We start from the raw sequence: 16,049 nt of genomic DNA on the forward strand, positions 1-16,049 counted from the left end.
AAAAGTGCAAATGGTGAATCCAGCTGGTCAGGCCAGTGTGGTGGGTCTACTCCAATTACAGTAACATATTAAGTAAGGTTCAAAAAAGACTCACGTCCATCAAGTTCAACCTTTTATTTATATATATAGCCTGCTAGTTTATCCAGAGGAAGGCGGAAAAAACCTGAAGCTCTCCAATTTGCCCAGTTTGGACCAGTCCCTGTATCTACTGTGTATTATAAGCTATCATCCATAACTACTGTAAGTATTCCCTCACCTGCTACAAAATCCATCTAAACTCCTTCTTATAGCTATCTAATTTATCAGCCAGAACGAATTCATGAATATTAAAACGGAACATCCTTTTTTGGAAAACGATGCCCATGTATCAGCTAGAAGGACCTACTGGTAAATAAAGCATTAGAGAGATTATTATATGATCCACCTATCATATCCTTAAGTGCCTTTTCTCCAACATAGACAACCCCAACCCTTTACCAGCTTAATTGTCCCTCCTTTAAGTGCTGGAGACCAGCATATTCTAGATGGGGCCGTACCAGCCCTCTGTAAAGTGTAAAAATAACCCCCTCCTTCTGAGAATCTATGGCTCTTTTAATACAGCTCAAGACCTTGTTTGCCCTTGATGCTGCTGACTGGCATTGCTTGCTACAGCCAAGTTTATCATCTACAAGGACTCCAAGGTCCTTTCCCATAATGGATTTGCCTACTGCAGTACCATTAAGGGTATAAGTGGCTTGTATATTTTACATCCCAGGTGCATGACTTTACAATTATCAACGCTGAGTCTCATCTGCTACTTACCCACCCAGATTATGAACACAGTCTTTCAACTGAACCCTCATTTTGTGTTTTTTAGGGGACCATTTAAAAATAAAGTAAAACCTGGGAAAATGTAAAATCAGGAAAATGTGTAAAAGCAACTTATTTTTCAAGTACTCAAAGGATATAAGCACAGTTTTACTTTGAAATACAGTCGAAGCCCAATTTTACCCTTTTTTTTTACCTTTTTTTAAAAAAAAATAAAGTAGAATCTGGGAAATTGTAAAATCAGGGAAAAGTAACCAACATGTGTGTTCATTTTAGCACAACCACACTTAGCTGCATTCTTAAATTACATTTTCAGTAGGACTAAATTCCGGGGTGAATCCTTTCTGCTTTCTCCATCTTGACTTATTAACTGCAATGTGGTTGTTAGAATAAGTCGCCTTTTCTGTAGAGGACAGGAAGTGGAGTTTCTGTAAGTTTGACAAAAGGGTGCATGGCCTGAAACGTTGCGGTGATGCCCAAAGCTGAAATAAAGGCTTTTTAAACACTAAAGTTTCACAGTCTGGTGCTGTTCTACATACAAAGGCTGTCGTGATATCAGTGGAAAGTGGCCACTGAGCAACGTGCACCAAGTCTCTACAGGAGAGCTAATCGTTGTGCTGACTACTTTTCCAAGATACTGGTCCTTTAAGCAACAGATAGTTTACATCATATTAAAGATTCTTATCAAACTGGTCTATATATTAAAGCAAATATTGCCCTTTTACATCTCTTGCCTTAAACCACCATTTCGTGATGGTCTGTGTTCTGCCTCAGAGATCACCTGACTAGAAATACTACAACTCTAACTGTAACAGGAAGAAGTGTTGAAGCAAAATACAGAACTCTGTCTGTTAATTGGCTCATGTGACCTAACAAGTATGGTGAATCATATGATCCCAGGGGCCGGCCCTTATTTTTTAAAATGGCAGTTTTCTATTTATGATTACCCAATGGCACATACTACTAGAAAAGTATATTATTATGAAAATGATTTATTTACATGAAGCAGGGTTTTACATATGAACTGTTTTATGCAATATCTTTTTATAGAGACCTACATTGTTTGGGGGTATAATTTTCCTTTAAACTGCTGAAAATTTTTATTGATTTATATTGGAAAGTTGCTTAGAATTCTATATATTATTTTCATCATACAAAAACTGTTTCTGGTTGGAGGGCATTTTATTAGCTGGGCCAGCTCTATATCATACTAATTTCTTCATGACATAGGGTATACTCTTAACCTATAAAATAGAATTTTCTTCTTCACTGCCATTTAGCAAGCCAAAGAATATTTTAGCATCAAGGAAAGAAATGGGTTTTGTTTCCCCTTATACTTTGTTAGTACTATGGAAACTGAAAGGCTACACATATGTTATTGCATGTGCATTGTGTGCACGCTATATTTGGAAATATTCCAAATAAATATTAATGTTTATATATGCACCTCTCAGTAGCTTGGTATTCATCTTTTTGCTTATGGCATCTGGATACATTTTGCTTTGGTCTAAATCTGTCCGCCACATCCTTAGCCTATTACCTGCTGCACCTCCTGCTTCGGGAAAACTCAACTAAAAGCTAAGTAAGGAATATGACTTACCACACTACTAGGAAGCATTTTCTACAAATATGGGCACATTTTTAAAAGTTGAACAGACAATGCCCAGCAGTTTACAAGAGCAGACCTCTACAAATCCTATACACAAGAACAGAGCTTTGGAGTTCTTGGCTGGCTGTTTACACTTTAAAAATATGGCCCATGAACTATCTATGACATAACATCAGTGATGGAAACAAAAAGTTGGAAACTAAATTCTGGCAATGGCTGCATCCTGATTCTAGCTGAATGATCTGATTTAATCTGACAATTTTTTCTTACTGCATTCTCTGTTGAGGATACCTTTCTTCTTTATTATTATTATAATATATATTATTTTGCCAGATGTGCATTATGGATTTAACTGAATGCATGTGGGATACAAAAAAACAATCATGTATCATTTGGGACAGAAACATGAATGCTCCCTGTTGATTGGTTGCTATGGGTTACTAGACCTGGAGCAGATTTGAGCCTATTATTACATAAGCCGTTTGGTGAAATGTAAAAAATGAAATGTAAAAAATATTACCACTTGCATTATTTATTTTAATGACATTTTATTATCCCCATATTCACCAATTTATTGAACTGAATCTTTTCTACTGGCTTAAATAAGCTCCAGATATAATAACAGTCCCTAAGGCCAATGGCACACTCCACAAAAATCTAATTATATCCCATGTGCCCCATCTTCAGTATTTATTGTTAGTGCACACATGGTGGATTTCAGACTTCACTCCATGAGGTTAATCCCCTGCCTGTCAATGCATACTCAAGACAAGTTGGACAGGAGTGGAGGCCAGTGTCTAGTGTGCCATCAGCCTAATTCTATAACGTCATTTAATAATTTCAGTAGGGCCACCTCCTAATCATGAATTAATTTTTATCTGTTCCCTTTTCACTCTGAAACACCAATGCACGCAATAGTAGCATTTCACCTTTAAATGAGGACTTGAAAGACATCTGGTCATCCAGTGGTTCAATTACACCTGCAAGTGAACCTCCCAACCAAGCAAAGCTCTTGGGTTGAAAGGCAAATTACACACACATGCAGTTATTTAAAATAGGTTTTCCAGGCATGTGCTGCATTAACTATGGAGGGCCCAGGCCCCCTCACAACATTTTTTATGCCCCCCCCTAAAATCATGGACCACCTGCCGCATGGAAAAAATTGCAGATCACTTGCGCATATAAGAATGGGTTACCCAAGATTTCACGTTCGTCAAGAGTCACCAGTGGGACCCCCCTATAGATGAACTAGGCCTGGATACCCCCCACCCTGCCCTGGGGTCTGCTTCCTCAGTAGTTACACCACTGGCTACATTTAGGGAGCTGTTTACTAAAACTTGTTTTTTTCTTTTTGGGGCAAAAACATATTTTTTGTGGAAAAAAAATTGAATTTTTTGATATTTATTATACCAAAAAGCTGCCAAAAGCCAGAATCCAAAAACCCGGAATCTCAAACCTATTGAGGTCCTGTATAATCAATGGCAGATGTCCCTATCCCAATTTGAAGATATTGTGGTTTATGGGTATGCATTATTTATTTTAATGACATTTTATTATCCCCATATTCACCAATTTATTGAACTGAATCTTTTCTACTGGCTTAAATAAGCTCCAGATATAATAACAGTCCCTAAGGCCAATGGCACACTCCACAAAAATCTAATCATATCCCATGTGCCCCATCTTCGGTATTTATTGTTAGTGCACACATGGTGGATTTCAGACTTCACTCCATGAGGTTAATCCCCTGCCTGTCAATGCATACTCAAGACAAGTTGGACAGGAGTGGAGGCCAGTGTCTAGTGTGCCATCAGCCTAATTCTATAACGTCATTTAATAATTTCAGTAGGACCACCTCCTAATCATGAATTAATTTTTATCTGTTCCCTTTTCACTCTGAAACACCAATGCACGCAATAGTAGCATTTCACCTTTAAATGAGGACTTGAAAGACATCTGGTCATCCAGTGGTTCAATTACACCTGCAAGTGAACCTCCCAACCAAGCAAAGCTCTTGGGTTGAAAGGCAAATTACACACACATGCAGTTATTTAAAATAGGTTTTCCAGGCATGTGCTGCATTAACTATGGAGGGCCCATGCCCCCTCACAACATTTTTTATGCCCCCCCCCTAAAATCATGGACCACCTGCCGCATGGAAAAAATTGCAGATCACTTGCGCATATAAGAATGGGTTACCCAAGATTTCACGTTCGTCAAGAGTCACCAGTGGGACCCCCCTATAGATGAACTAGGCCTGGATACCCCCCACCCTGCCCTGGGGTCTGCTTCCTCAGTAGTTACACCACTGGCTACATTTAGGGAGCTGTTTACTAAAACTTGTTTTTTTCTTTTCAAGCTTTTTGGGGCAAAAACATATTTTTTGTGGAAAAAAAATTGAATTTTTTGATATTTATTATACCAAAAAGCTGCCAAAAGCCAGAATCCAAAAACCCGGAATCTCAAACCTATTGAGGTCCTGTATAATCAATGGCAGATGTCCCTATCCCAATTTGAAGATATTGTGGTTTATGGGTTTATCCCAATAATCGAAAAATTTTGGGTTTTCGGGCAATAACATGAAAAAAATCAAGTGATTCAGGAGAATCCTATCGTGAATGGGAGTTTGGTTGAGGATTATATTAAATAACTACTACAAAAACACAATTCTTCCATAAGTGTTGCTCTCCTTGTAAAAAGACTAAAGCACGAAGCGGCTAACGCTAGTGCAATTTCGCCAGCGTGACGTCATTTTGTTACTTCACCGATTTACTAACGGGTGCTGGCGTAAATTCTCTAGCGAAGTGGACCTACTCTAGCGCTACTATGCACCCTTACGCCAAGTGAAGTTGCGCTATGGCGAAGGGACATAACTACGCAAATTCACTAACTTGCGCATTTTACTGAACATTACCTCTTACGTCAGACTTGCCTTCGCCACCTCAGACCAGGCGAAGTGCAATAGAGTTCCTCACTCCTCACTTCAGTGATAGGCTGAAAAATATTTTTTTTTGGGGGTATCCTCCTTCCCCCCTACATTTCCTAACATATGACAACTCAACGATACAGTGGGCACATGTGTAGGGCAGTAGAACACCTTTTTTTATTTTTTAAAGGTTTCCTGGGCTTCTGTAGTGTAATTTATTTGATGCAACATATACGTCCATTATATTTTAACTTTGCGCCGTTTGCAAATTAGGCATCGCTAGCATAACTTCATTTACCTGACGAAGTAACGGTAGCACAACTTCGCTACCGTTCGCCTCTGGTCGCCTGTTTGAATGCAAACATTTCATTGGTTGCTATGGGTTACTGCTCCTGAGTAAACTTAGGGGCAAATTTACTAAAGGGCGAAGTGACTAACGCTGGCGAAAATTCCGAACTTCGCCGATTTACTAATGGGCTCTGGCGTAAATTTTCTAGCGAAGGAGATAGACTTTAGCACTACTTCACACTCTAACACCAAGCGAATTTTCGCTCTGGACGTAACTACGCAAATTCCCTGAGGCGGATTTTACTGAACGTTACCTCTTGCGCCAGACTTGCCTTTGCCACCTCAGACCAGGTGAAGTGCAATAGAGTAGTTAGGAGTTCCTCAAAAAAAAGATTGTAAATTTCTTTTGGGTTCCCTCCTTCCTCCCTAGATTTCCTTACATATGGCACCTAAACTATACAGTGGGCACATGTGTAGGGCAAAATAACAACTCTATTTTATTTTATTAAGGTTTCCTGGCCTTGTGTAGTGTAATGTATTTGCTGCAACATATATGTCCATTGTACTTTAACTCCACGCCGTATGCTAATTAGGCATCGCTAGCGCAACTTCGAACTGCTTATCCTTATTATCACTAGCTTTCGGAACCCTGGACGCAACTTCGGATTTTTGTGAATTAGCGTTGCCCTGTCAAATCTACGCCAGCAGAAGTGTTGCAATGTTAGCGAAGCCGTCGCTGGCGCAATTTTGGAGGTAAGTAAATTTGCCCCTAAGTGCCTTATATTACATATGGGGGTAGGAATGTTAAAAAGGCTTCACTTCAATCATATTAATTCAAGTCACGTAATAAAATTTATGTGGCATAATCAAACATACACTTAAATATATCTAGCCATGTTATACAGGTAGTTTTGTAATCTTCCATTACACAGGCAACCTTTTTTTTCCAAATCTGGATAACAATTTCTATGTCCTGCCAGCACTGCTGACACAAAGTCCCTTTAAGATCCTGCCTTTCACATACTAATCTAAAAAGGAAACAGGAAAAGGGAACCTAAACTCCCAGTGCTTAGACAGCAGCGAGACAGTCGTACACCAGCCTCTATGGGAAAGCAGGAAAACCGCTGTACGTGAAAAAAGCAAAGGAACGAAAGAATATGTGAAGTGCCTTCCACCTCCATGAACTGCTGTGGAAATTGGATGGAGATATTCTGGAAATCATGGATTTTTTAGCATATGTTGTTCTTTATGCTTTAAGACTTCTGGTTTCAGGTACTGGCTTTAACTTTTTGTCCCATTTGCTTTCTTTGTAGAAATGTAGTTGGGGGGGATAGGGTGTAGTTGTGTTTAGAGTTTTGGGGAGGTGAATGTTTTTGAAATAAGTTACTTTAGAAACATTGCCTTTTCCTGATTTGGAAAGTACAGTTTTGTAAGTTTTCTACCTTGCTTTATGCGTTCCTTCCCTTGTCTCTAGCTGTACCCAAGGCAGCCATCACAACGGTATGGGGACATTAACTCCTTGGGTGTGGAAAATCAACAGCAATAACAGCGCCTGTAGTATAATTCTCTATTTTGAAGGGTCTTCAGTGTCCTCTGTTCCGTGATGCTGTGCATTGTCCTGGTCAAATTCAGTTATCAGCCAAATGGCTTCCACTTCCAGAATTCCCGCTGAGTTCCCATGCAGGCTAGAATAATAAAAGGAAAAGAGTGCACCCCTATGGAATAGTATTTAATAATCCACAATATACTTTATTAAATGACAAAATGGCCACTCACAATCTTAGAGCCTAGAATATACAGGCATGTAGTACCCAGACTGTCCAGCGTCTGCCTATTAGTGTGTGTGGTAACTGGAATGAGAGCTGTCCTAATGTTGCCTTTTGGTTTCTCTTATAACACTGGGATATACGCTTAACACAGTAGTTGGTTGTGGCAGCATATCTGCAATAATATGGGCTTACACTATGATTTTGGGTATGTCTTTTAAACAATCAACTAATAGGTGTCACCTTCTTTGTCCTTAGAGAGTTGGATTTATGGTAGCACTAGCTTTAACTTTAAGGAGATCAAAATGATAATATCAAAATTATATATATCCATAGAGATACAGATTGGAGTGTGGTACTCCAGCCATCAAGTGTATAATGAAGATGTGTGTGTGTGTATGTATATATATATATATATATATATATTTATATATATATATACACACATATATATATTATCCGCAATGCTTGAAACCTGTTTTTTGGATGAGCGAGGGATCTTTCTCTAATTTGGATCTCTGTACAGTAAACATTAAATAAAGTCAATAGGATTTTAGTTTTGCAGCTTAGTACAAACTACTGTTTCATTATTACAGAGAAAAACAAATCATTTTAAAATGGAGTCTGTGGGAGATGGCCTTCCCGTAATTTGTAGCTTGTAATTATTATTGTAAAAAAGCAGGTGTTTATTATGATCTAGGGTTGTGAGAATGCGATGTCTTAAAAAAAAAAAAGCATCCTAGATTCAGCTATAATCCTACCTTTTTTAAAAAAATACACAAACATTTCATTATATTGAAGTATCAAATATATGTGAGCACATACAATAGCAGTACAATATTGGGGGGACAGATTTAATAATATTTGAGGTTGCGATTTTGCAACATAAAACTGCAACTGAGATTCCTTTATAGGAAATTAAAGGTTCATATACTTTTTTCTTTGCAGGCATAATATCATAACATGTGTATGCAAAAAAAGTTGGTTGTATTTGTTGGCTCTGTGACTTTTAGTAATTCAAAATTCTTGTTGTTTAACCTAGGTATTATTATTAACATGTATTTATATAGCGCCAACATATTGCGTAAGTATAGGCCATGTTCCCAAAATATAAGCCCTAGGTACCAAGGATAAGAACTTGTCAGTGTTACTTAGTGGATGTTTTGAGTACAATACATACTAAAGGGCCAATTTACATGTTTGTATTTTTATTTTCATTTCCCGAAATTGTATTTTCTAGCATAAAAAAAACATGGCTTACACTACCACAAAGAATATGTAATTTATTTATCTAAAAAAACGCTACGAAAAATACTTGATTCAAAACGTCACTGTCTTAAAACTGGAGAGGTCATGTAGAAGTCAATGGGAGTTGTTTTTTCCAAATGTAAAATCTTTCTTTGCCTTGTTTTAGAGGGTTTTTGTGATTTTTTTAATCATGAAAATTCTTACATAAACAAGGATTACAAGGTTTTTGTATTCTTTACACTTTTTTTTTTTGCGCTTTATACATTAGGATCTTTTAATAAACTACTTAACGTGTTTTTTTTTTAAAAAAAAAAAGTTTGGTTTTTTTTTGTGGTTTCAAACCACCAAAACCACACAAATGAGAATTTTGTCAAATGGGCCTGTTATGTGATTATGTCATCATCAATTTGATGTCTTCTAGAAAGATGTCTGCTTGGAAGATGACCAAAAAGGTGGGATATTTATTATGTTTTTCAGCAACAATCAGAATATATATATATATATATATATATATAAAAAAAATCTTATAATCCCCAACACAAATCATAAAAAGATGAACGATGAATACCTAATACTGTACATATCAGTCATTTCAGGTGATTTTCTAAACTTTTTAAATTACTTTCCTAAGCGACCAGTTTCACTGAGGCTGGAGAAATGGAGATACTGAAGGTTATAGGGTTAAAGTGGGGGGAGTACTTAGAGATGTACTGTATAGAGACGGAGTAGATGGAACCAAGATTCTGGCAAGAAGGATAGAGAATACAAAGATACAGGGATGATGCAGGTGTAGAAGGAGAGCTCAAGGAATTTGATATGAGGAGACTGTACGGAGATGCAAACATGAAGGCAGCGCCGGGCCAGGCGCTCTATGCAACCCAGCCGCAGCAGTGCGCAACTAAGTACGTGCGTGCGTAACCCTGCGCAACTAAGTACGCATATGCGTAACCGTGCGCACCCGAGGACGCGCGTGCGTAACCGCGCGTAACTGAGGACGCACGTGGGTAGCCGAGTGCATTTGTGCGCAAAACACTGACTTCAGAGAGCGCACCCAATTTTAACGGAGGTAACACCTAGTTCCTTCCCTGCATGAAGGCAACAGGGCATTGAATCTAGATAGTAGAGAAATGAGGCACATTTTCAGGAAGGTGTAACTGGCTCTGGCCAGCTCATGCCACATACAGTAGCAATAAGATTACATGCTATATTTTATATACTGACTACTACACACAATCCTATTGGCGTGTGCAATGATGTGGTTGTTCCAATACCTCACCTAAGTAATAAGATGTATCAAAGGAGCTTGGATTTAAATAAGTATAAAGTTTCTCAATTCAAGGAGTATCAAAATATCACATTTCATAATGACTTCTTAATGTGGTCAAAGCCCAGTTGAGAAATGCTGCATTATTGATAAATAGGGTGCAATTTATCTTTGTTTTTTTCTTGCATAAACTCTCTTGCTCAGTTTTAAACCCGTAATTTCAGTGTTATGGCAGATCACAGTACTACTTCGTATGAGCAGTAGCCCTATATGATTCATATGGTAGTCCCTGTTGTTGCAGAACTTACTGCATTAGTTATGTGGGATATTTTTTATCTCAGCTCAATGATGCTGATGATTTTTTTGGTCAAGGTCTGCTGCTTTCAGTGAGTGTGTATACTTGCTAGCTCAGCTAACCAATCTTGGAAAAAATATTCTGTATTCAATTCTCCAATATTATGAATTGTTAACTACTATCTACTCTCAGCAGGTTTTATTTTATCATTCTTTCAGTGACATTTTCATTCAAAAGAAAAGTACATTTCTAATATACTTTACATCGAGGCTGCAGTGGCAAAAAGGCTCATAATAATACAGGTATGGGATCTGTTATCTGGAAACCTATTATCCAGATAGTCCAGAATTACGGAAAGGCCATCTTCCATAGACTTTATTTTATCCAAACAATCCATATTTTTACAAATGATTTCCTTGTTCTCTGTAATAATTAAACAATACTTTGTTCTTAATCCAAACTAAGATATAATTAATTCTTACTGGAGGCAAAACCAGCCTACTTGGTTTATTTAACATTTACATAATTTCATTTGATGTAAGGTATCAAGATCCGTTATCTGGAAACCCCCAGGTCCTGAGCAATCTGGATAACAGTCCTATAGCAGTATACCCCATGTGCAGGCTTCATAGCTTGGATTTTCGGTGGACAAAGCAGGTGATAGTTGTCTGTGCATAACTAATAAATAATAATAGTAAAGGGCTTAAAAGTAGAGTAATTAGAGCAGTGGTTGTTTCCAAACTGTTAACCAGGCACCTCTAAAGCAGTGAATAATAATAATAAAAAAAAATTTTGAATAGTCAGTCTTTTAGTTATTTTTTCTTGCCAATCTCTTCACAGTCTCTCCACTGTCCAAGAAAAATCCAAACACAAGACCAGCGCCTGTGGCAACAGAAATTATAAACTAATAGGGTGTAATATGTTCAACTAAATGGGTGTAATATGTTCAACTAAATGGGTGCCACTCAGTGTTTAATTGCTTTAAAGGGATACTGTCATGGGAAAAACATTTTTTTCAAAATGAATCAGTTAATAGTGCTGCTCCAGCAGAATTCTGCACTGAAATCCATTTCTCAAAAGAGCACAGATTTTTTTATATTCAATTTTGAAATCTGACACGGGGCTAGACATATTGTCAATTTCCCAGCTGCCCCAAGTCATGTGACTTGTGCTCTGATAAACTTCAATCACTCTTTACTGCTGTACTGCAAGTTGGAGTGATATCAACCCCCTCCCTTTCCCCCCCAGCAGCCAAACAATGGGAAGGTAACCAGATAGCAGTTCCCTAACACAAGATAACAGCTCCCTGGTAGATCTAAGAACAACACTCAATAGTAAAAACCCATGTCCCACTGAGACACATTCAGTCACATTGAGAAGGAAAAACAGCAGCCTGCCAGAAAGCATTTCTCTCCTAACGTGCAGGCACAAGTCACATGACCAGGGGCAGCTGGGAAATTGACAAAATGTCTAGCCCCATGTCAGATTTCCAAATTGAATATAATAAAATCTGTTTGCTCTTTTGAGAAATGTATTTCAGTGCAGAATTCTGCTGGAGTAGCACTATTAACTGATGCGTTTTGAAAAAAACATGTTTTCTGATGACAGGATCCCTTTAATTATAAGCGTGCCTATTTTCCACCCTTACAATCCACAACAGAATTTGGATTAAGATTAGAAACTCATGATGGTGAACATTTCTGTGTTTCGTCCCATTAACCACAAAACAACCTCCACTTGGCCATTTGGTGGAGGTTGTTTTGTGGTTAATGGGATGAAACACAGAAATGTTCACCATCATGAGTTTATAATATTAATCCAAATTCTGGTGTGGATTGTAATGGTGGAAAATAGGCACCCTTATAATTAATGCAATTAAACACTGGGTGGTGCCCATCTAATTGAACATGCTACACCATATTAGTTTCTAATTTCTGTTGCCACAGGCGCTGGTCTTGTTTTGTGTTTTGATACCTCTAAAGGAGTGGTTGGTAGGCCCAGCATGGAGCTCAGTTGGGGTTAAATACTGAGGTAATGATCATTTGTAGTGATGAGCAAAGCTGTCCCATTAAGCTTAGTTCAAAAATTATTGAAACTGTGGGAAAAATTTTTAAAATGATGTGAAAAATTTGTAACATTTTTTTAGAGCAAGCCAATGTGTATTTTTTCACTGCAACTGTTTTTGCATAAAATACATCAGAATCAATGGGTGTTTTTTCAGGGTGACTTTTTTGATGAAATGTGGAATTCTGCCATGAATCAATGCCTGTTGAAAAATTTTACTCATCACTAATTATTTTCTGATCAATATATCTTTTTTTAACATTCTTACAAGATGATTGGAGGCCTAAACAAACCACTCTACGTTAAAGTTGAATGCAAAAAGTGCAAAAACTTTTTAGGGTTACAGCACATAGGGCAGTTTTAATTTAGAAATGTGGTGCCTAATTGCAAAAAACACAACCCATAGGCTTGCATTGCAATATCCTGCAACCGGTTGTGCCGGCACTTGTTGGCAAATAGTTGCCTGCAAATCCTTAGGGGAGCCTGTATCATGTAATCTAAAACAGAGTATAATAAGGACAATCAGATAATTAGCCTATCAGTAACATTGTAACTTGTAGAAAACAATGCTAACAATATAAACATCCACCAATGTAACATGTAGATAAGGGTTGTCCAGACTTATTGCTTCTATGACCCAAAAAAAAAAGCAGCAATAAACAGCAGGATAAAATATGTCAGCACAGGGCTGGGGTACAACAGGTCTGTTGCTGCTTTTCAGGGATGTGTATGGTCACCAGCCTGCATGAGGGCTCCAGGGAGAAATGTCAGCTTTTAAGGAATAGCCTACCAATAATGTATTGCAAAATATAGCAAGATAAATAGTTTTCCAAATATAATTCATTAACATAAATGTAAATCATGTAAATTATATTAACACGCATACAAAAATCTTACCCAATGTTTCAAAGTTTATATTGCAAAGTACAGGTATAGGATCTATTATGCAGAAGGCTTGGGACTTGGTGTTCTTTGGATAAGATTTCTCTAATTTGGATCTGCATATTTAAGTCTGCTAAAACATTTTAAACATTAAATAAACCATATATGACTGTTTTCCCCATTATGGTTTCCCACAGCTTAGTTACCATCAAGTACAAGGTACTGTTTTATAGAAAAAAGATGATTTCTAAAAATCATTTGCTTTAAATGGACTTTATGGGAGATAGCCTTCCCATGATTCTGAGTTTTCTGATCACAGTGCACATACAAACTGACTGAAACTTATAGAGATAATGAGGCAGATATTTGTGTGACATAAAGATACGGTAATAGCCATTGGTTCAGTACTTCATTGCTTCACTACCTTTGTAGTCTTTACAGGTATGGGAGCTGTTATCCAGGATGCGTGGGACCTGGGGTTTTCCAGATTGGATCTCCATAGTTTAAGGGGTCCATTTACTAACAACGAAATTTCATTTTTTTCCCACGAATCTCCAAAAATTTGTGGTTTTCCTATTTTTTTTCTAAAAACCACGAAAACATCTAATACAAAACTTTGCCAGGTAAAAGTTGTTAAGGTCCCTATAGAATTCAAAGGGAGCTGTGCTGATCCCATTGGCCTGTGTTAAACAAATTTTGACTTTTAGAGGTTTTCAGATTTTTTTTTGCTAGGAATTGTCCAAAAACTTGAGGTTTTAGAGATATTCTAGGGGTTTTTCTGATCGTTCAGTGTAATTTTCTGTTTGTACTTTTTTAATTCAGAGATTTTAATGAATTCCATGGCATTCATGGTTTTAGCAAAAGTGAGTTATGTTGTGGCTTCAAAACCTTCTAAAACCACTAAAATTCGACCTTCAATAAAAAGGCCTCCAAGTCTACTAAAAAATCATTTAAACATTTTAATAATCCGAATTGGATTGTTTTGCCTCCAGTAAGGATTAATTAAATCTTAGATCAAGTACAAGGTATTGTGTTATTATAACAGAAAAAAGGAAAATCATTTTTAAAATTTTGAATTATTTGGTTAAAATGGAGACTTTGAGCAATGGCTTTTCCGTAATTCAGAGCTTTCTAGCTAACAGGTTCCCGCATAATGGATCCCATACCTATATATTTTATGTTAATGAATGCAATAAAATAACCTTAATTTTCTTCTCTGCATTCTTGCTACTCTGGTTGCATAATATTCTGTGGCAGTATTTTTAATTAACAGCAAGAAAAAAAGTTTTTTGTTTGTTTTTTTACTGTCAAGCCAGTTTCCCATAGGAAACCATATAAATATAACTTATGGGAATCAATTAAGTATCCAACATTTTTACAGTGGTAAAATAAGATCTTAATGAATGAATCGTAAATGTAATCTTGGGAGGAAGCAGCAGCTGTAGAAGATAAAAACGGTGCCAGGAAATAGGATTTGTTGTTGTAAAGGTGATGAGAGCACAGGGGATAAGACATAGAGAAGACAAAACTAAGTGAAATAAGGCAATGTCAGCAGGATTGACAGTGTAGCAGAAGAGAAAGGGGAAGGGGAGGCAAGTGTGTCAAGGAGCAGGAAGCGATTTAAGCAACTGATTAAGCAGATAGGAGACTCAAAGGAAAAGTAATGGCTGGACAGGAATAATGGGTTACAGGAAAAGTCGGAAAATAAAAAAAAATGTACAGGTATTAGCACAGTGGAGCAGGTTGGGTAAGGGTAGCACATAAAATATTTGCAAAATAAAAACAACCTTATCTTGTGAAAACAGGAACTGCAAAGGCTTCACTTTATAGTAGAGACTGGATTATCACATTGTTGCCTCCTGGCTCCTTATAATAAGCACAGTCTCTTTAATGCCCTTTTACCATACCACATTCAGCTCTTACCATTAGCAAAAAATTGCAACTTTCGGCAGCAAATCTTTTTGATGATGAAAAAAATGCCATAGTTGCAGGAGGAACATTAAAAAAAAAAAAGATTCTGATATTGAACTGCATTTCCTTTTATAAAAAGTAATCATAATAGGATATGTTTATCTTAAACAAAAAACACAACTATCTAAGATGATTTCCTAGGGTGCCACCAGCCTACAAAATATAAATAACTGTATCTAATATTTCATTTTGACATGCATAATTTTGTAATCGACTATTCAATGTAGATTAGTGATGTCTCAGCCTATTGGTAACAGGTCAGCCAATGCAAAATACTTTGATGAGGTAACTGGAATCTAATCATTGCACATGAAAATTTGAGTTTTCGAGGTGATTTTTGCATCAATAATAGATTCTTTTTTTGGGGTTAAAAAAAATTAAATTGTATATATTTGCATATGCAAATTAGGGGTGGGGAAGGAGATCACATGACTTTTTGTCACAAAACAAAGAAGTAAAAATGTTTTCCCATTTCAACCCCTAATTTGCATACGCAAATTAGGATTCTGATTCGGTTCGCTATTCGGACGAATAACTATTGGATCTTTGTATTGTTTGGGCCTTATTAGTAGTTTTGGGGTTAGTGGGGATAACAGTTTTGTACTCTAGTGCCAGTCGGTATCTAATAAAGCTAATAAAGTACTTCTGAATTAAAAAAAAAAAGCATTGACTAGAGCAGTGATCCCCAACCAGTAGCTCGTGAGCAACATGTTGCTCTCCAACCCCTTGGATGTTGCTCCCAGTGGCCTCAAAGCAGGAGCTTATTTTTGAATTCCAGGCTTGGAGGCAAGTTTTGGTTGTATAAAAACCAGATGTACTGCTCAACAGAGCCTCAATATAGGTTGACAATCCACATAGGGGCTACTAAATGGCCAATCACAGAACTTATTTGGCACCACAAGAACATTTTTCATGCTAGTGTTGCTCCC

General features: G+C 37.2%; 1 protein-coding gene across 1 annotated transcript in view; it reads left to right on the forward strand.

The window, feature by feature from the left end:
- The first annotated feature begins 6,716 nt into the window (after window positions 1–6,716).
- The window catches only part of tek.L (TEK receptor tyrosine kinase L homeolog), a 58,305-nt gene continuing 48,972 nt past the window's right edge, over window positions 6,717–16,049 (forward strand). Inside the window, exon 1 of the mRNA XM_018257697.2 lies at window positions 6,717–6,902. Within this exon, the coding sequence (XP_018113186.1) occupies window positions 6,851–6,902 (52 nt within the window). The 5' untranslated portion in view covers window positions 6,717–6,850. The remainder of the gene's footprint in view (window positions 6,903–16,049) is intronic.

This window comes from Xenopus laevis, chromosome 1L, assembly GCF_017654675.1.
Source record: "Xenopus laevis strain J_2021 chromosome 1L, Xenopus_laevis_v10.1, whole genome shotgun sequence".
Taxonomy (NCBI): domain Eukaryota; kingdom Metazoa; phylum Chordata; class Amphibia; order Anura; family Pipidae; genus Xenopus; species Xenopus laevis.